At 56.8% G+C, this 21185-nt stretch overlaps 1 protein-coding gene across 2 annotated transcripts; it reads left to right on the top strand.

Annotated features, from left to right (window-relative positions):
* The first annotated feature begins 559 nt into the window (after nt 1-559).
* LOC102947926 (ADP-ribosylation factor 6) lies at nt 560-8993 on the top strand. 2 transcript variants are annotated; one of them, XM_037884485.2, is made up of 3 exons: nt 560-895; nt 4559-5036; nt 8486-8993. In XM_037884485.2, coding segments are annotated over exons 2-3 (447 nt in total). In that variant the 5' UTR covers nt 560-895; nt 4559-4590; the 3' UTR covers nt 8487-8993. The 2 variants fall into 2 exon arrangements, with proteins under 2 accessions (XP_037740413.1, XP_037740412.1); XM_037884484.2 differs by having other exon boundaries at nt 4559-8993.
* The last annotated feature ends 12192 nt before the right edge of the window (nt 8994-21185 follow it).

Here is a 21185-nt window from a genome sequence, read left to right as displayed (position 1 = left end):
AGCCCTACACACACACGTGTGTGTGCATTAACCCAGCAGCCCTATGCACGCACAGACACACACGTATTCACCTAGCAGCCCTACACACACACACGTGTGTGCATTAACCCAGCAGCCCTATGCACGCACAGACACACACATATTCACCTAGCAGCCCTACACACACACGTGTGTGCATTAACCCAGCAGCCCTATGCACGCACAGACACACACATATTCACCTAGCAGCCCTACACACACACACGTGTGTGCATTAACCCAGCAGCCCTATGCACGCACAGACACACACGTATTCACTTAGCAGCCCTACACACACACACACACACACACACACACACACACACACACAGCGTGTATTCACCTAGCAGCCCAGCAAATCCCCGATGCTCCCAGTTCTCTACAGGGAAACTGACCAGAAAAACGCCCCCCCATTAACCACCCTCGGCTGGGTGGTGGCACCGGGAAGGCGGGGGGGGGGGGAGGTCGGGTCCCTTTAAGAGCTCCGGAGCATGCGCACGGCTGTCAAAAGGGCGGGGCGCCCCCCCCCCCTCCCCAGTCCGCGCCCTTTCCATTCCGGGACGCCCAGGCGGGCAGAGCGCGGCGCCGGCTGGAGACAGGCGGGCCAGGGCCGGGACCGGAGCGGGGCCGCACGCCGGCCGGTGGATCCTGCAGCCGGGGCCTCCCTGCAGCGCCCCCCCGGATCCGCCGCGCCTCGGGGCCGGGGCGATGCCGAGCAGCCCGCGGGCGGCCGCGGCCGGGCAGCCCCGCGTTGGAACGTCGAGACGCTGAAAATTGTTACATCGCGTTCGGAAGTTGGAAGCGGCCGCGACGCCGGGGCGCGGCGGAGCCCGCCGCGGGGAGCCGCTGGGGTGCCGCTGACCTCCGCCCCGCTCGGGTGAGTGGGGCTGGGCGCGGCCGGGAACCGGAGTGGGGCTTGGAGCCGGGGGGGGGTACCCCCTTGAAACCCCCTGGAAAACCCCTTCCGCTTCGCATACCGAGGGGGTGGACCCCCCCGCCCCCCATATACAGTGCAATGGGGGGGCGGGGGGGGGAATATGCATTGATCGCTCAGTGAAAACCTAAATACCAGCCCTTCAATGGGGGGGGGAGAAAACGGTCAAATTAAAGGGTTTCCTTCCTCTCCCCCCCCCGGCTTCTTGCTTTGAAAATACCCCCCCCCCCCATTAAGGGGTGAGACGGGGGAGTGTAGAGGCGAGTGTGAACTTCTGATGGGCGCATGTGGTCGGGGGAGGGGGAGGATTTGAACTCCAGTCTGGCGGGGGAAGGCTTGAAACTTCTCACGGGAGGGGCTGGGGAGGGGGGTTGAATTCAAGTTTGGAAGGGGAGGGGGAAGTGATCCGATTAAAGGGGTGTCCTGGTCTCTTCTTCCGCCCCTCCGCCTCCCGTCCCCCCTTTGGTGTGAAATATTTTCCCAGCGCATCCCGGAGGAGGAACAGGCGTGTGTGTGCCCAAGGGTTGAAACTGCTTGGGTGGATCTGCGGGGTTTGAATTAAAACGGCCAGGAAGAGCCCTAGAAACGACTCCCTGTCCGGAAACAGCAGCACATGCACCCCTCCACCCCCCCGGAAAAAACCCAACCTTGCTTGCTGTGGGTGGGGGCAGGAAGAAAGGGGAAGTGGTCAATTTTTTTTTTTCTTCCAGTGCTGACTTGGGTGCCGGTAGCAACCAGCTGCTCTGCTGATTGGGGAGGGGATACGTTTTTTTCCCTTTTCCAACCAGATTCGGGGGGGGGGGGGTTATGAGTCTGTTTCCGCGGCCTGGGTTTAAAATGTGGTCCTGGAGAGACTCCTGCTAGAATCAGTGGTTTGTCTGAGTTTGCCGGCAGCACGGCGCACCTGTCCCCAGTTCTCTCCAGTGTCTTACTGGAGGTTTAAAAAAAATTAAATCCAGTCTTCCTCCAACCCTCGGCCCAGCTGTCCCGCCTGATGGGGACAGAAGCTTCTGGGGTGGGGGGGAAGCCACACGTGCAGAACCGGGCAGCCAGCCTTTTGAGCTCGCTTTGCAGGGGGGAAGAGCTTGCTTGAGCCAGGGAACCTATAAAAGTTGGGTTGGGTCTGGCTTGACGGGTGGGTCGGGATTCCCTCTGGCTCCTTGTGGGGGCCATTTTGGAGCTCGCAAAGCAGGTCCCTTCTGCTGTACCACGCTGGGGGTGGGACAGTTGCTGGAGAGTTGGACCCTCATGGAGCAATTTCTGTGGCTCAAAGGTCAGGTCTGCGCTCGAAATTTTTGCCAGTGCAGCAAGATCAGCTAGCGGGGTTTGAAGGACTTTTTTAGACCAGCAAAAGCCCTAGTGTAGACACAGTTACGCTGCACCCCTCCCCCCCCATCCTGTGGTTGGTATGACTTTTGTTCAGGGGACTGGCATGCATTCTACATGCCGGTATGATGATCTATAGCTTTTATCGATCTAGAGCTTTTCGTCAGCCCATTTCAAAGCCCTTTCTGAAAGAGGACGGTATCATTATCCCTTTGTCAAGCTGGGGAAACTGAGGCACAGAGGGGACGGCAACTCAGCAGGCCTGAGGCAGAGCCAGGAATACGTCGGAGGGAGGGGGCTGGGGGGGGAAGGAGCAGCTAAAGCTCAAGGACAGAGTTGGTACAAGAACAAATGGGGATAAACTGGCTGGGAGGAAATCCGAGGCTGGAAGTCGGAAGGTTTCTACCAGTCAGAGTGAGGGGGGGTGCTTTGGAAGAGCACCCCAGCAGGGCTGTGGGGACAAACAACCTAACTGGCTTTCGGCTGGAATTTGAGCCGTTTATGGGTGGGATTCTGTGATGGGGCGACCGACAGTAAGCCGGGAAAGGGACTCAGTGCCTTTCTTGTCTGGGTCCCTACGGGTCCCCATGCGGGGAGGAGGGGGCTCAGAGGGGCCATGCTGGGGGATCTCCACGAACTTGCCTCGGTTTCACGAAGCCAGTTAAATTGGGGGCAGCCCCCTGGGCAGGTGCTTGGATTTCAGGTGCAGAGTAGTAGCTTAGTTGGGGGCCTGCCTAAAGCTGTTTCTGGTGGCCTGATTTCGGATCAAGGCAAACAAGGGACAGGGGCCCGCTAAACCAAAATAAGATGCTCTTAAAGTGTTGTGAGAGTCGCCCACATGGGAGGTGAGGGGGTGGGGGGTGTCCCGTTAAACCAGTTTAACGAAAAGGGTGCAGATTGGTGTGGTGTCAAGGAGCCAATTCCCACGGTGGAATTTTGAGACACTGAGATTGCTACTGTGTGTTCTGACGCTCTGGAGGTAATTGGGCTCAGAGTTTGTTGCCTTCCTCCCCCGGTTCCTTTTTGGCGAAAGGAGTCTTTCACCTCCCATAGCTTGGGAAGGACAGACGGACGAGGAGAAGAACTGTTCGGGGTGGGACAAAGGGGGGCAGATGCCGGCTGGAGCCGCTGTGCCCTGGGGGCGAGGCAGCCCAGCCCAGATGATGGGTATTTTCCATCTCCTGGAAACTTCCCCTCGAGTTTGACCTTCAAGGCTGCTCTGGGCTTGTTCTCTGTCTAATCAGATGCTGGCTTAGCAGGATCCCATGGGGGGAGGGGGACTCTGCTCCCCAGGGACTTTGTGGAGAAATTGGCCCCTTCCCGGCCCCTTCCCCTAGGGTAGCAATAAACAGCTGGTGTTAGGAGCTGCCCCGCCTGTACTTCTGGGGTAATCCTGGCTTCTTTGCAGCAAGGCCAAACCGCCGCTGATTTCAGTGTGGGCTAAATGCTTAAATACCTCTTGAGGATCTGGGCCAGAGACCCCAGTAATGGTGTGACATTTCCCCAAGCTTTTGCGTTTGGCTAAACTAGTTACAGGTCTGCTTCTGTCCTCAGAGGTGTGGGATCCATTCCTGGTTTGCTGTTAATATCTGGCTCCTTATGAGGAGTGGTGGTGAGGATGGGGGTGGCTCAGGACTCCTGGGTTCCGCTCCTAGGAGGGGAGGGATCGGGAGTCAGGACTCCTGGCTTTTATTCCCAGCTTTGGGAGGGGAGTGAGGGCTAGAGGTTGGAACAGGGGACTGAGAGGTGGGACTGTAGGAACAAGACCTTGATTGTTGTGTGACCTGCTGTGTCCTCTCTGCCTCTGGTTTTGCCCACCTGTGAAATGGGGGAGGAGTGAAAGAGCTTTGAGATCCTCTGTGATCTAGGTGGGCGAAATGTTGCTATGCTAGACCGAGCCTGAATGCTTTGGAGGGCCTCGGTTTCAGTGTTAGATTCATGGCTACCAGTAACACCTAGGTGCTGTGACGTGTTGGCCTGCTTCTTCCTCTGCCCCAAGGAGCTTCCCATTTAAGCAGACAAAGGGTGGGGAGACAGTGTTTTCCCCATTTTACAGATGGGCAAGACTGAGGCCTCGAGAGCTCAAGTGGGAATTGGTGGCAGGGCTGGGATATGAGCCCAGATCTCCTGCATCCCGGCCCATCCACCCCCTGAGTACTGGTGCCTTGCAGTGACCTGGCTCGGGGTGGGGTGGGGTGGAGTGCAGGAAGGGGACCCAAGGCTAGGCAGATCGCAGGCCCTTGCCTTGCACTTGACTTCATCTCTGTGTTCCTTCTCCAGCCTTGTATGGACTTTGCTGCTTGCCTGCAGCCATGGGGAAAATGCTGTCCAAGATTTTCGGCAATAAGGAGATGCGGATTCTGATGCTAGGGCTGGACGCAGCCGGCAAGACCACCATCCTTTACAAGCTGAAGCTGGGCCAGTCGGTCACCACCATCCCCACCGTGGGCTTCAACGTGGAGACGGTGACCTACAAGAACGTCAAGTTCAACGTCTGGGATGTGGGGGGCCAGGACAAGATACGGCCCCTCTGGAGACACTACTACACAGGTACCCAGGGGCTCATCTTCGTGGTGGACTGCGCCGATCGCGACCGGATCGACGAAGGCCGGCAGGAGCTGCACCGCATCATCAACGACCGGGAGATGCGTGACGCCATCATCCTCATCTTCGCCAACAAGCAGGACCTGCCCGACGCCATGAAGCCCCACGAAATCCAGGAGAAATTGGGACTGACGCGTATTAGGGACAGGAATTGGTATGTCCAGCCCTCGTGCGCGACGTCCGGGGAAGGACTCTGCGAAGGTCTGATGTGGCTGACGTCCAATTACAAATCCTAATCCTGGCTTTTTGTACCCGAGCCCGCGCACGAGTCTCTAACCAATGAAACTTTATTTCCCCATCCCCACCCTATAGCCCCATCCTCCCCCACTCGTCTGTTTCTCTTTCTCTCTCTCTGTCTCAGAATTGCTGGTGGGGTGGGATTGGATCCCTGCTATGGTACCTTGGCACTCGCCCTCTAAAATGGGGGGGCCTGGGGTGTCGTGAATGCTGCGGGCTTGGGCGGGGGCAGCGGGGGGTGGCTCTTTAGATCTGAATGCAAGCCAGTTTTTTTTCTTGTTTCTGATTGTAAATCCTGTAGAGTTTTATTATTTAATTAACTTGGGAAGCAGGGGATGGGTGTAGACTCTCTCTCCTTCTCCTCCCCTGCAGCTATGTTCACAGGGGCAGATCATCTGGTGCTATTGGGGTGCCCTCGACAGCAGCCCTTCTCACCTGTGGTTCACGGAATCCATCCCGTTCCTTATGTCCTGGTGGTCTGCAGAACCAACTGGGGGGCGGCGGGAGCGTTGGAGATCTCTCATACTAGGCACTTAAGATTTTTGCATTGGAGTGGCAGGTTCATGGGAGCAGCTTATGGGGGTCCCCCGTCCAGCTGCCCAATAACCCACGAATATAAGAATGTCCTTGCCTGTTGGGAGTGACAGCTGCGTGCCCCGATCAAACTCAATCTCGGATGATCCTTATTTATCCCCCTGCCCTGCCGTTCTTCTCTGCCACTGACCCAGCGCGGGTGAGGTGTGAGGGCTGTCCCATGTGTGGGAGGGGACTGGGCCGTGCACGCCTTGGTGACTAGCTTACCCTGGCGGGAGGAGAGCTGGTGTCCTGGGGAGACGCAGACACGCCCACATGTCTCCGCCCAAACCAGTTTCCCCAGCATGTGGGCGGGGGGAATCAAAGAGCCCATTCATCAGAGCCGCCTTAGAGGAGTGGCTCTCGCCCGAATCCTGGGGCTACCTGTCCTTGCCGGCTTACATTCCTGTTCGTGGGGAATGCGGCCACGGGGCTGGTGGAAATCCAGGGGGCGTCCGTCTCATGGGATGTCAGTGGGCCTTGGATCAGGCCCAGCTGGGATCGTAGTTAACCCGTGGGTGTGGCTGCACCCCTTCCCTGGGACTCCTCCAAAGCTCTGTCCTTTGCTGCGCTGCAGGCTGGGACCTGGGTGGGGCGGGGCAGGGGGTTCCCTGGTAAATGCCTCGCATCCATCTCCTCCCCCCCCAGCTTATCAATTGGGGTACAGGTTTCCCCCTGCATGGGCTCCAGGCCATCTGCCCATAGAGCCCTCCCAGTCTGTGACCATCCCAGGCATGGGCTGCCAATACCCCAGGGATCTGCTGAAGCCAAGCAAGGGGGTCCTGATGGGAATGTTTGGGGGAAGGGACCCCTTTAGTCTCTGGGATATGACTTCGCTTCCTATTGGTGAGGTATCCCCAGGGCAAAGGGAGGAGGGGCCAGTGTGTGTAGAGAGAGGACCCCACCACATTGGGGGGGCCCCATGGCTAGGGAAAGTCATGTTCCCAGTTTCCAGTGGGAGGAGCAGAAGTGGCATTTGCTTGCAGCTGTTGGCCCGGCCCCTCTTCCTATGGGGTGACAGGCTCTGCCCCCCAGCTCCTCCCCGCTCTGTCCTCTTAGCATCCTCCTCCAATGCCCACAAGGTGGCAGGGGCTGTTGCCAAGGAAACTGCATCCAGCAGAGGCTGATGATCCTGGTGGAAGGGGAGGAGCAACGGGATGGGGGGGTAGCACCGTTTGGTGGGAGCCCTGTCCTTCCTTGGAGGGAGGGTGCGAAGCGGCCATGCCAAACTGGAGCTGTTCCCCTTCCCTCTTAACCCTCACACACGCAGCGCTTCCCCCTTGGGGCCCCCTGCCCCCTCTGATTTCAGGCGGCTCGCGCCCAGCCCCCTGGTTCGTGGGCCTTTTTCTCGCTCTTCGGGGAGGCAAAGCCGCCACCTTGCGAAACCTGCTAGACGAGGGAGTGGATTAAACTCTTTTTCCTCCACTGCGTGGGTGCTGCTCCAACCGAACCCAGTGCTGGAATGAGTTTTGCCTGGCCTCTGCCTGCCCCGCCCAAGGCCTGTTCGCACCCACCTCCCCCTGTTTCCACCTGCCACACACATCCACTAAGATGTGCCATCCCATCCTGCCAGGATCCAGCTGCTGTGGCTTTGAGCAGGGACTGGTCTGGGAAGGAGTCTCCCTAGAGCCATGTCCCCACATCCCCTCCTTATCTCTGAGTCCTGGGGGCAACGCTTGAGGGAAATCCCACACTCCCATCCCTGCAGCCGGGCTCCCAACCTACTCCCTGGGCGTGCCCCCCTGGGAGAGAATGAATCATAACTAGGAAAAGGGGCAGTGCCTTCCCCCCTCAGGTGTCTGAGTGTCTAATTACTGAGGAGTCAACGCCAGCCGGCCGGCCCCTTTTTCTTGCAAGCCGGCTCCTGGCAGCCCCGGTGCCACCCACTCTGCAAATGCCGCCTCTCCCCAAGGCTTGGCCTTGTAAACTTTGTCCCTGCCTCTCGCTCGAACCCGGCTCGGCCATGCGGAGCAGGGCGCAGGACGTGCCTTGACTCCGAGGGGAGACTAGCCGGTGTCCTGATGCTGCCTCTGTCCTTAAGGCTTCCAGCATTACCTTCCTTGGCGGGAGCACTCAAAGGTGCAGGTGTGCCAGTTCCCCCCCCTCTGATGCACGTTTTGGCTGGCAAGAAGCCCCATGATGCAGTAGAAGCGAGGCACATGGCAGTGCCAGTTCCACCACAGGGCTAGAGGCGAGTGTGTGATGGGCAGATTTAGGAGCAGATTTCCTCTAACATTCCAGTTTAGTACATGTCTTTCCTTTTGCTCCCCCCTCGCTTCCAAAATTCCCCCTCTGGCACAGGGGGCCCAGTTTGCTCCTGCTCCCTGCTGAAATGAAGCTGGAATTGATGAGACTGTGGCTCTTGTTTGTTTACTGCGGGACAGCTGTGATTCTTTGGGCAGGCTCCTCTTCCTGCAGAAAATAGAAACGGGCTCGGGTTTTTTTCCCCCCCTCCCACCCCCCCCTGCTCCTGCATCTCATACAGGGTGAGCAGGCCAAAGCACTTAAGTCTGGGCGTGCGTCTGGCACAAGCAGCTTCTACCGTAGGGGTGGCTGCAGAGCATGAGTCCCATGTATTCTTCCTCCAAACTCAGCTGATCGGCCATGTTAACAGTGCGTGCCGGCTGTCCCAGCCTGCATTCCCGAGACGCAACCCTCGCTGCACCGGGGGGGCCGCACCGGCCATACGGCTTTAGCAGAAGCTGCCGCTGCAAGGGGGCGTCGTAGGGCTGTTTCCGCTCCCTGGAGCGGGCTGAGCTGGGGCTGTGAAATAAGCGTCTCCTCGTTACACAGATGTTCATCTCAAGAGCGTACGCTGGTGTGGAAGCTGATCCTGCTGTGCGGTGGGTGGCTGCCTCCGTAATCCTGCGTCGGGTTTGGTTCTGATCCAGAGCTGGTGGAGCGTTTACCTTCCCTGTGTGAAGTGGGGCTGTCCAAAACCTTCCTCCTGAAGGGGAGAGAATTGGAGACTCTTGTGCCTTTACTGGAGTGCCACTGTTGTGAAAAGGAAAACGAAGGTACTTTAAGAGCCAGCTGTAAGATGTGCTGGAAACCCCTGGGGGCTGTAATCTGCTTGGGGAGATGCTACACCGGGGAAGTATTCTCTACTGTACCTGTAACCTGGGAAGATTTAGCATCTCCCATTTTTCGTTGGTAAATTTCTCCCTGCAGCCGGAGAGGCTGCAAGTGCAGTCTGTTTCAAAGGGCTCATGACATTCAAACTGTGTGAGGGTTTTTTTTTAAGGTGTTTTTTTTTCTTTCTAATCTTTATGCAAATGAAAATCTTTTTTTAAAAATCGTATTGGCTGCCGTCCTGTGCTTTATTTCTCACTTTCATGCAGAGATTTCCCTCTATAAAAGGGCCTGGTTTTTTATTCCCTCCCCACAAGTGTCTCTAGCAAGGCAGCATGGGACAGTGGTTAGAGCTCTGGACAGGGCCACGGCAGTTCAGGTTCTATTTCCGGCTCTGTCACTTTGACCACTTTCCCCGCTTGCCGCCAGTTTCTTCACCTGTTTAAAAGGGGGCTGTGACCCGTCTCTTGCAAAGCACGGTGGGATCCGGGGGCTGAAAAGGGCCGTGTCACAGCTAAGCCCAACGCTGCCCTAGCAGCGCTCGGTGGTTCTCAAACGAAGGCCTGAGCCCAATGTCCTATGCCTTGCGGAGAGGCTGGCACCTGGGTGGAGTTGGGGGTACAAAATGACGGCCTCAGAATGGGGGTGATTTTGCAAGGGTGCAGCTGGTGCAAAGCATCAGTGAACCGGGCCCAAGGTTTCAGTGCAAGCATGGTTGGTTAAGCATCCCTTATTTTTAAGATGACGGGACCCCTGGCTACCTACAGGGGCTGTGGGGTCAAGCAGGCCCCCGAAAGGTAGGCTCTGGTCGCAGTTCTGTCCCTGCATGGCTCCCCCTTCTCTGGCTCGGTTTGCTGAGCCTGGGCTGAGGTTCTCACAATGTGCTGTGGGGGGCCAGTAGGAAGCACTGAGTGGGTGGTGTCTTACTGAGCATTTCGGTTCCTCTTTTGAGAGGCGAAGCTTGGCTGTGACTTGGGAGTGGAAGCAGGCGCAGGAGGTCTTGGTGCAGCGAGCCGGCAATGAGATCAGCTGCCTCCAACGTCTGGGCACGCATATGACACCCCTCCCCCCCCAGCACCTAACCCACTAAGCCAACCACCTCCTCTCTGTACAGCGGGTCCTTCTGCTTTTCACCGCCTCGCTTGTTTCCTGCAGAACTACTGAGCAGGGACCTAGCAGTCAGGACTCCTGGGTTCCAGGCTCAGCTCTCGAGTGCGGGTTTGATCTTGGAGTTTGCAGCCCCTCTCGCTGCCAACCCAACCTGGGGGAGGGGCTCAAGAAATTCTCAAAAGCAGGCTTGGGCCCTTTTGAAAACCAAGCTATACTTTCCCTCTTTGCTAGGTGGGCTCCTCTGTGCTCTAGAGGGGGTGGGGGAAGAGGGGAACTGCTCCCTCTGTGCATAAGGAGTGGGACAGAAATCTAAGCCAATCCTTGGGGGTTGTTTTGAAAATGGGGAAACTGAGGTCAAGTGACTTGCCTAAAGTGAGAGAGTCCATGGAAGGGCTGGGAACAACCCAGGAGTCCTAGCTCCCAGCCCCCTCCTCTAACCACTAGACCCCACTGCCTTCCCAAAGCTGGGAATAGAACCCAGGAGTCCTGGCTATCAGCCCCCTGCTCTATCCATTAGACTCCATTTCCCCCATTTTTTAGCATTGTAACCCTGCCCTGGTTTTGGGCCCAACCTGAGTATAAATATTTAGGTTGTTTCTTGAATGCCTCTCATCCGCACCCCTCATATCTCCATGCGTGGGGTTATGCAGCAGTAGGGAGCGTTATCCTGGGCTGAATGGGGGAAGGCCAGTGCAGGGGAGCCGCTTGAGGCCATGCTGTTCCTGGCCAATGAGAGATCAAACCTTTTAGACCCAAACTCCCCTGCCCCCTTCCACCCTGCACCCCACCACACAGGTCCATGAAGGAGAGAGGCAGGTCTCAGCATTGGCAAAAGCCTTCAGCTTGCTGACGGGACAGGCTTTGCCAGTGCCGGGGAGCAGAGCCCTGCATTGGACACCCCCCCCTCCCCCCCGCTTCCCTCCATTGGAGGCAGTCTGAGTCTGAGCTGCCCAAGGTAGGGAGTGCCTCACAATGGACAGATGTCCCCCGGAAGTAGGGAATGTCTGCAATCAAAGACCCATGGCTGGCCCAGGCGCTGGGATTGGGAGCCATGGGGTTTTTTTATGGCAGCGTAGAAGTCTACGGGCATGTCTAAGGCCAGAAGGCAGCATAAGGGCATCTTCAGCCTATGTGCAACTGGAGAATTTCACCCTGGTTTCTCTGGGCCAGGCCCATGCTCTTCCAGACACACCACTCTGGATCTGAAGATGTCAAGAGACAGAGCATCCGGCTCTCCCTTTGGGGGTTGGTTCCCGGGGTTAATTGCCCGCGCTCTTCAAAACCAGTGCCTTGTTGGGTCTGGCTTTGGGTCTTTCTCTGCTAGATTAAGGAGGTCTTTAGTAGCTGCTGCGTTCCCCCTGGGAAGGTACTTGAGTCCCTGCTCCATCATCCCTCTTAAGGCCGGAGAAGGGAGGCCCCAGGGATCAGCAAGGGGCCCAGGTTCACACAGGAAGTTTGGGGCTGAGCTGGGAATTGGGAACCCAGCTGTTCCCACTCCCCGTCTTGGGGGCTTTCGACTGTCCTTCCTCCCCTCTCGAATTCTGGCCTGGGTGCTGCAGGAGGGGATGCCTCATGCCCACAGCGGGTCTGCCCTTAACATCTCTGAAGCTGCTGCCCAGTGACCGCTCTGAGGCAGTCAGCAAAGGGGGCGGCTTTTGGGAGGGAGACGTTCCTCCACCAGGACCAAGGCTGAGACCTTCCAACTCACTCCATGTGGGAGACCAAACGGCCTCAGGTAAGAATGTTTGGTCCCTCCTAGCCCGGAGTGGGATTTGAACCGGAGAAGGTTCTGTAACCCGCTGCCCCACCTCTCAGCCTCCCGCCTGCCATCCCCTTGCCACTTGACCGCGATCCTCTCTACAGGCGCCAAGGCGGGCACTGTGTGCTTTGCATGCCTGGGATGGGTGCAGCTCGGAGCTGCACAGGGGGCTGTGGGCAGGGTGCCCCACTGGGAGACGGTGGAAAGGGGAAAGCTGGCAGGTGGGAGGGGTAAGCCAAGGCCCCCGCTCGCTGGAAGTGAGTTGCAGCAGCCTGGGCTGAGCGAGCTGCTGCGTTTCCTGGGCTGAGCCAGCCGGTACCTCTGCGCTCATCCGCTTCCTGTCTCTGCGGTTAGCCAGCCGGGGCGCTCTCCCCGGAGGAGCCCTCTGTCTATTGTGTTCGCGTCTTTGGATCCAAACGGCACATCTGGGGGCAGGGACTGTGGTCTGTTAAAGCCGCCAAGCTGCAGTCGCTGAACTGAGACCGGACAACTCGTTTCACTTGTGCCTCCCGTTCTTCACGCACTTGGGTTCTGCTGCACGAACAGCCCTGGAGAACGAGGGGCTCTGTATACCCCCCCACATAGGTACAGCACAGGTCTGCCCCCCCAAGTCATTACCCCCAGCCAGTTACCCAGCAGGCTCGGTCTCGGGGTCCTGGTTACTCCTGGCCCTCCCTGCTGGGATGTGTGGGGTGCTGGGGGGGCTGCTCCACCGGGAACGAGACTCAGACCTAGCAGCCTGCTCCACACGGATCACTGGATGTTGGATAGTCATCGACTTTGCTAATATAGGTTAGATTAGAGCCAGTCCCTTGGGGGGAAGGCCCCCTATCCTGTTTCCTAGTCCCCCAAGCCTGCCAGTCCCCCCTACCTGGGCCTGGATTGGAGGTGGCACCCCCTAGAGGGGAAAAGCCTTGTACCCCATTCCTTGACCTTCCTGAGCTCACCAGTCCCCCCTGATCTGGGGCGGGATTCGAACCAGTGCCCCCTAAAGGGGAAAGGCCCCATATCCCATTCCTTGACCCCCAGTCCCCCTTTTGTTCCCTATTTGTAACAGCCCTCCCCCCTTTTTGTTTTTGTTTTGCTCCAGTTTAAACGACAGCCTGGCAGGCCCCCTCCAGCGATCCTCCTTCCCCCTTTTGTCTTTCAAGCATTCTCGGATTGCGGAGGAGCCAGCTTGCGGCCGCCTGCCGCGAGGGCCGACGCTCTTTGCCGTGTCTGCAGGACGCCCTCCCAAGTGGAGGCTGCTCCAGGACCGACAGGTGAATAGGGGCCACCCTTCCCCACGGCCACTCGTGCGGTTATCACGTTCGCTCTGGCCCCAGCTTCTATTCCCAGAAGATCTAGGGCTGAGGGGGCGACCGATTACGTAGGCTCAGTTTGGGGAATGGCTCTGGTCCCTCAGGCCCTCTTGGTCAGAAGGGGCCATTGTGATCATCTGGTCTGACCTCCTGCCCCTTGCAGGCCACAGAACCTCCCCCACCCACTCCTGTAACAGAGCCCTGACCTCTGGCTGAGTTTCGGACGTCCTCGAGTGACCGAGAATCTGCCATTTATGCTCGTTTAAACCCGCCAGTGCCCCATGCCCCGGAGCCGGCTTCTGCAGGGGAAGCGTGAGTTCGCACCCCCCATTAGCAGAATCGTCTCCGCTGGGTTTGCCTGCCCCCCGCCCGCACCCCCACCGCTGCCTTTTCAGATGCTGGGCAAGGCTTGGAAAGTCCTCTCGCCGCACGCCACCAAGCAGGGCGGGTTTGGGAAGCAGCGCGGGGGCGTCCTTCCTCGCCGTGGGACCCTGGGCTTTGTAGGACCGAGTGCTCGAAGCTTCCCGCTGGCCTACCCGCCACGCTCCCCTAGCCTGCTTTTCTGGCCCCGCGTTAGAAACATCTCCCCTGCAAATTAAGCCCAGGGTTAGTCGAATTCAAGTTAGCAACTTCTGGATGTGTTAACCTAGGGCTTGAGCGTCTTGCCCGTGTTTGTGACTAGGTTAGGAAGTGTTGAACCCTGAGGTGCCAGCGTCCACACTGCATTACGCCAGCCTGAGTCCAACCAGCTGAATCCCAAACCTCCTGTGTTCGTGGTGCAGGGTGGGAAACCTTGACTAGCCAGAGGGCCTACCAGAGTCCGGGGAGGGGGGCTGCGTCTACACTGCAAAGCAATAGGGCTTGAGCCCTGGGTTCGGGCTTGACTCCGGCTCAGACGCTCTGGCCCCATGGGGTCCTGGGACCAGTGCAATTTGTGTGTAGGCAGAAGTGGGGTGAAGCTTGAGCCCGAGTTTGAACCTGGGGCTTATGTTGCAGTATAGATGATCCCAGCAGGTGGAAAGCTGTACGGCCAGATGCAGAATGGGCAGCTCCTACCCAGGAGGCAGGCTCGTTTGCTTCTTGGCCATCGTGCCGAAGTTGCCAGTCAAGGGGCTGCCGAGCACCAACGGGGAGGGGAGGGAATCGGGGGGGGCACTTGTGCCAGGGTGTGAGCTGAAACCGGCCCCACTCATCTCACACGTGAGCCAACGGTAATGCGTTGGCAACAGGAGTAGAGTGCTAAGGCACAGATCCTGCAATCTGCTGAAATCAATGGAGTTAGGTGCTTAGGACCAGATCCTGGCGGGTGTTTAAGTGTCTGTTCTGCCTTTCTGGACAAGCCCTATTGAATCGGTTCTTTGGCTTGCGAGATACAATCGTTTCAGCTGGTCGGGGTGACCCTGTGTCCCCCTGCAGAGTTGCTAGTCCCTAGCCGGGCAGCAGTAGCCTGACAGCTGGCTGAAGAGCTCTGAGATTGCAGGGCCCCGGAGCAGGGCTGGCAGCCATGTGAAAGGTGTTTGCTCGGCCAGCTGTGTGCTCTGGTCCCGCTGGGGTGGATCCAACTCAAATATTAGGTGTGTGTGGCGGGGGGTGGGGAAATCTCAGTCCCTGAACTGTCCTTTGTCCTACAGAACAGCTGATTCCACTTGTTCAGCAAGGCTAGGGTGAAGTGAAAGGTCAGAGCAGCGTTTGCAAAAGGCAGATGAAATCTCTGAGGGGAGGCAGCAAGGGGGGTGGGGGCGGGGGCTGGAGGAGAGGGGGATCAGTCATGGGAGATGCTGATCTCAGCTGTAGGGTGCTGAATCCAGTGACGGAAAGGCACTGATCTCTGAGGGCAACGACGCCCCTGTGTGTCCTGCTGTTCCCATTCGGGGCCCCTGCGGCCTCTCGCTCCTGACTTGCAACTCCCTGTGTTCTTCCAGCCCAGGATTCCCCACCCCAGCCAGCTCTGCAGATGTGCCACCAGCCCGCCCCACAGCCCTGCCTGGGTTCCCTTTACACCCCTCCCTGCTGATGCTCTCGACACACACCCCCAGCGCTCCCCACGCACCCTGCCCCACCATCCCTGCTTGCAGTCTATTCCTTTAATGTTTGTAAAGCTCTTGGAGTTGCGGGGCGGTTGTATTTTGCTGGGGACTTGAGTGGAGATAATGCAAGACTGGAAAGACCCGGGCATGAGGGGATAAGCCAAACTGTAGACTGCACCTCATCGCTCTGGATGGAGGTTTGAGGGGTGGGTGGGGAGGAGGGGGATTCAAAGTCATTCGCAATGTTTTGTAACGGAGCCCGTCATTTAGGAAAGAGCCACCTGCAGAATAAAAGGCCAGCACTTGGTTGGAATCGCTTGGCCTAGCACCGCTGATCAGGGAGATGACCTGCTAGCCTACCTCTGCAGTGACGGTTTAAACCCAGCAATCCAAGCCCCTGCCCGTGAACCGGCCCTGTTTTCCAGGAACACGCCTGCCCGGGCAGTCTTCGAACCTAGCCAGTCTTGTGCCAGAAATCGGTGGTGGACGAGCTGGGTGGTTGCGGGGAGGGGAGCAGCCGGGAGTCTTTCGAAAAGAACAGGAAAAGGTTCTGATCTCGTTAAACCCATGCTGGTTCTCAGATGTCCTGTAGCTCCCCCCCCCCCCCCCCCCCCCGTCCCCTGGTGGGGATGGCAAAACCCCCCTGGGAACAATTGAGCTAACACCCCTTTAGAAGCATAAGCTAGAGGCGGGATATGCCATTCGATGGAGCAGCGGGGTTACCCAGAGCAGTGGGCTGGCTGGGCGAAGGCTGATCTGCTCCTGGGATGGCCACTCACCTGGGCCAAGTGGAGATGAAACGCTTCCCAGTTGGATGGGTAACCCTGGGCCCTGGTGATGGAGAATCAGGCCTGAGGGATGAGCACCCAAGGTCTGGCGTGGTACCGCAGAAACAGGGGGTATTGGAGATGCTCTGGGTGCTCTCGGTACATCCCAGCTCTGTTTCAGCTTGGCATGCCAGGGCTCTGGGCCTATTGCAAAGGGGGCACACCCCTGCCCACAGAAAGAGGCATGTGTGGCTGATCTTCTCAGAAGGGGGCGTGGGGCCAGAGGACTCCTTGCCCCAGGGATTCTGTACCCTGCCCGTGCCAGATCCCCCGTGCCCCCAGCACATCCGGAGACTAGAAAGTGGTGGGGGTGGGAATGTCACTGATTTGCTGCCCTTTTCAGTGCCATGGCAATGGTTTGTGTAGTTAGTACAACTGCAGCTGCCGGGTCAGATTCACGGGCGCGTCAGCCACAAGTGATTCAGCACTTGCTGCCTGGCCACATGCCTGAACATGAACCTGGCAAGCCAGGGGAGCCCACAGGCGCCTTCCCCTCCCCCTCTCCCCCTTCCAGCTTCAAGGAGCTGCTTCTAGCCATCAGCCTCTTGACTGTGCCTCTGGGAGCAGGGGAAGGGGATGGGAGCATGGGCCCATCCCTGGGGATTGCTGCACATCCACCTGAGGGTGGGGGGTGAGGGTGGGCATTTTCCAGGAGCCTGACGCATGCTGTCAGTTTTGAGGGCTGCATGTGGACCAGCAGGGAGCTCAGCCCATCCGTGAGCAGAGCATCTGGGAGGGATTAGCTGCACCCCAGGGAGAACTTGCTCAGAAGGGAGGGTCCGGGAGAGCCGCGCCGCAGCTGTGAGGGGCTCACACAGGCGGGCAGGGAGGAGAGGCAACTGTCACCCGATCTCCTCTCACTTGTGTTCCTGCTTGAATTGTGGGTTGGATTTAAACCCCAGGCAGTTTAGAGAGCTTGCTAGAGTCAGGTACTATGAAAGCACCTTAGCCCAGACCCACAGTCCCCTGCTGTTTCCATCCTCAGCTCCCCACAATGCTGCTGCCAGCCCCGGGCTCCTCCCATGCCAGCTGCAGCTACTGATCCCCTCCAGTCAAGAAGAAAAGCGGGAGGGAGCAGCTGTCCGTCCCCCCCAGCCATTCCCAGGTGGGCTGGGTTGGTGAGGACACTGGAAATACCCATAGCGGGAGGTTGTGTCCCGCTGCCTCATTTTGCTGAATGATCCCCATGACTCCAGTCCAGCATCTCTCCATCCAGACAGCAGCAGAGCTGACCACTTCCTGCAGCTCCCACAGGTTTAAAACCCAACGCCTCCCACAGAGCCTTTAACCTCTAAAGCACCAGCCTGAATCCTAGTGAGTGACTGGGCCAGTGCGGGGTGTCTCAATGCATTTCCTAACAGGACTGTGTCTGCTTTACAACCCCCACCCTCAAAGCTGACACTAGACCACTTCCCTGGCAGCCTCAGCAGAGAGGCCAAGGCTGGACTGGATCGTGGACACATGACTCCCCTCTCAAGCTTTTAGGCAGTGATCTCTTGGATAAGGCACTAGGCTTAGAGTCAGGAGAATCCTGCCTCAGCTGCTGATGCAGCCCCGGCATACTGGACATTCTGGTACTTCTGGGAACCGCCGGGGCCCACCCGCACCTGTGTGATCCCATCCATCCAGGTATGATCTCAAGTGGCGCAGGTGAGACCGGACAAAGCCACACCTGGTTTTTGTCTCACGACTGGACACGGGACAAGCCAGAGACAAATAGGGCCGCCCAGCTTACCACGGGACAAATGGCCGGCCTATTGCTGGAAGACCTTTCGTCTCCTGGAGAAAGGCAGAATGGAAGTCCAAGCCGGACAAATTCAGCTGAGAAATACAGCACCGATTTGATTTAACAGTGCGGGTAATCAACCATGGGGAACCAACTCCCTAGGGAAGGTAGGTCATGGAGTCTCTGTCTTTTGATGGCTTCAGATCAACACTGGCTGCCTTTCTGGCCGAGACGCTTTAACCAACCACTAGTTGTGGGGCTTGATACAGGGATAACTAGGTGAAATTCTCCGGCCTGTGTGGTTCAGGAGGTCAGACTCGATGATCTAAGGGTCCCTTCTGGCCAAAATCTATGAAATCTCTGACCTTGAGCCAATCACTTTCCCTCTCCATGCCCCCCACCCCCTCGCAGTCTTGTCTATTTAGACTGGAAGCTCGCTGGCGCAGGGACTGTCTCTTAGACCAGGTCTACTTTGGCTGGTATGATAATGTCGGCTGGGGTGTGATTTGTTTTTAAGGACCATTTTATATCCGCAAAAGCCCTAGTATGGACAAAGTTATACTGAGAAAAAGTCCTTTTACTAGGGTAGCTAATTTTGTTTCAAGGAACTGGTATAAACTATACCGGCAAAAGCGCACTGCTGTTTGTAGACGCTGCGTCTGCTCTAGGATGGCTTGAGGGTACCACTAAACCTTTTTTAGGGTAGGCTAGACCTAAATCACACCCCCCTGCCCCCGCCAGCTGATTTAGCTATGCCAGCAAAGTCTCCAGTGTAGACACAACTGTGCTGACAGACCAGAGCGTCTGTTGGCTCAGCTGATGTCGTTTAGGGAGCTGGCATTGCTAAGCTAGCAGAACTCCTTCTGTCAGCACATGCTGTATCTACACTATGCCAGCGTCAGCTGTGTAGTGTAGACGTGGCCTAAAAACTGTATGTCCAGCACTTACCACAATAGATGCCACAAATAACACACATGCTGTCTCTATCCTGAGGATAAATACGGTAATCCAGGGTCATTAACCCAGCACTTAAAAGCATAAAGGAGAATTTGACATTTAAAGGGCCTTGCTAGGTTTAATCCTCCTTTTGATCATCCCTGCAATACATTTCCTCCTTATCTGCAGCAGGGAAGCAGCCTGTCGCCTCTCAGCAAGAACCCTTCCCAACCCCATAACTCCCTACAAATGGCTTTTATTGTTCCCGCATCAGCATAATTGCTCGTGTCTTACCCCTCTGTAGAAACCTCGCCATCTCTGAAGCGCTGTAGGCAGGATGCGTCAGCTGGGATGAGCTGTTTTAAATATGTCCCTTTCTGTTGGGGAAAAAATGCTTCCCACAAGAAAGCATTTTTTTTTTAACCTCCTTAATTGGGTAAAGATGTTCTCTTGGCATATGAAAGAAACCACCAGCTGCAGAGATATAATAATGTGGGGTTTGTGGAAAGCAGAGGAGAAATAGGCAAGAACTGTACAGGGACCTTGCTCTCCAACTAGAAGTTATTTTGTAAAAGTGATGACTGGCTTACAGGATTGGAAAATGAATCTCATCAGCATAGTTGTAAATTAATTAGAGCGGGATCCTTGTCTTTAAACCTTCCCACCCAGCAGGACCTTGGCATTACACTAATAAATTCCCAGCCTGAAAAAGCTACATTAAAAAGAGTTTTAAAATTTACAAATCAATGAATGCCAAAGATTGCCTGTATCTCCTTAACTCTGCCTTGGCCCCTTTGAGACAGTGTTCTGTGGCTGTCTGGAAAATGGTGCCCCAAGCTGCCATTTCTTTGTTTTGCAAATTCCATACCAAAAACTACATTAAAATAATGTTAAAGTTGCAAAGTCAAGCTCTTGAAAGTCAGGAAATGCCAAAGAGAAGGTTGCCTGTAAAACTCTGTCCATATCTATGGTTTCAGAGTAACAGCCGTGTTAGTCTGTATTCGCAAAAAGAAAAGGAGTACTTGTGCATTGCGTGATTAGGGCAGGTCAAAAGTTTGCTGCTGACAGGTTATTTTGGTGGAAAATTGGGTTTTTGATTAAATGATTTTTTTCATGAACAGTGTCTCCTTCCCTTGGTAAATTTCAGTTTTTTAAAACATAAAACAAATGCCCCCAAACCAGAAAGTTTTTCAGCCAACCCAGGAAATATTTTGATTCGGAAATACCGCTGCAGTCCTTCATGGGTTTTGTAGCCCGGGTGCCTCATGTCATTATTCTCTGCTAGGGGCTGGCCTCCCCAGTAAGACAACATCGCCCATGGTGTACCAGGGCCAGGGACTCCCATCATGCAGTGAGGCGACTGCCGTGCATGCCCCAAAGAGTTTACAATTTAAGCTCAAGACATCAGATGGAGACATCCCCTTCTCATTGTCCAGCATGTGCACTGAGTGAGGCAGGAGGCTTGAGAAAAAAAATGGAATGTACTGATGCAATTAAAGACGGTCTCAGTGTATAGATCAAAATGGGCAGAGCTGAGGTTCCATGAAGTGGTTTTCACACAGGTTTTTGTATCAAATTTTCGAGGTTTTTGATTTGTAAAAGGAAAAGCACCAAACCAAAACGATCCTGCCGGGTTTGCTAAACATCGCAGTAGAACAGCTCTTGCCGTGGTAAGGGATCCAGGCTCAGATCTGCCTCATGGCCTCAAAGATCCTATGGAAGGAGAGAGGGAGCCTGAACCATGAATGAGCTGAGCTTCTCGGGGATAAGCTGATGAGAGGTGAAATGTCGCCACAACGCCAAAACCTCACCATGCTTAGGGTTACCAGATGGCAACTGTGAAAAAACGGGACGGGGGGTAATAGGCGCCTATGTAAGAAAAAGTCCCAAAAAACAGGACTGTCCCTTTAAAAATGGGACATCTGGTCACCGTAACCAGGCTGGGCCTTGAGGAGACCCCTAGGCCGAAGCCCATGGGCCCCTGGGGCTTGAGGTGACCCCCCCCCAGCTCTGGCTTCCTGGGGCCTGAGGCAACCCTCGCCCCTGTCTGGAGCCCATGGCCGTGATGGCCTTGGGGCGGCCCAGAGTCCATGCCTCCCCAGGGCTTGATGCAACCCCAGGCCCCCGTTGGCCCTGGGGTCTCACAAGGCTCCAACCTCTTGGCTGAGCCCCTCCCCCTCAATCCCCCCTCCAGGATAAAACCTCCCTCCCCGCCTGAGTGAGCCCCTCCCCCTCAATCCCCCCTCCTGGCTAAAACCTCCCTCCCCCCTGACTAAGCCCCTCCCCCTCAACCCCCTCTCCTAGCTAAGCCCCTCCCCCTCAAGCCAGCCCCCCCCCCCCCCGACTGAGCCCCTCCCCCTCAATCCCCCCTCCTGGCTAAAACCTCCCTCCCCCCTGACTGAGCCCCTCCCCCTCAATCCCCCCTCCTGGCTAAAACCTCCCTCCCCCCTGACTGAGCCCCTCCCCATCAATCCCCCCTCCTGGCTAAGCCCCTCCCCCTCAAGCCAGCCCCCCCCCGTGAGCCCCTCCCCCTCAATCCCCCCTCCTGGCTAAGCCCCTCCCCCTCAAGCCAGCCCCCCCCCCCCCCCCGTGAGCCCCTCCCCCTCAATCCCCCCTCCTGACTGAGCCCCTCCCCCTAACTCCTCCCACCAATGAGGGCTCCGCCAAGGCCTCGAGCGAAACGGCCCCGCTCTTGGTCAGCCCGCCCCAAGCCAGCAGGAGACACCAATGAAACG

The sequence above is a fragment of the Chelonia mydas genome, chromosome 23 (assembly GCF_015237465.2).
Source record: "Chelonia mydas isolate rCheMyd1 chromosome 23, rCheMyd1.pri.v2, whole genome shotgun sequence".
Lineage (NCBI taxonomy): Eukaryota > Metazoa > Chordata > Testudines > Cheloniidae > Chelonia > Chelonia mydas.
Note: the sequence above shows the minus strand (reverse complement) of the source record. Positions and strands in the feature narration are given on the sequence as shown.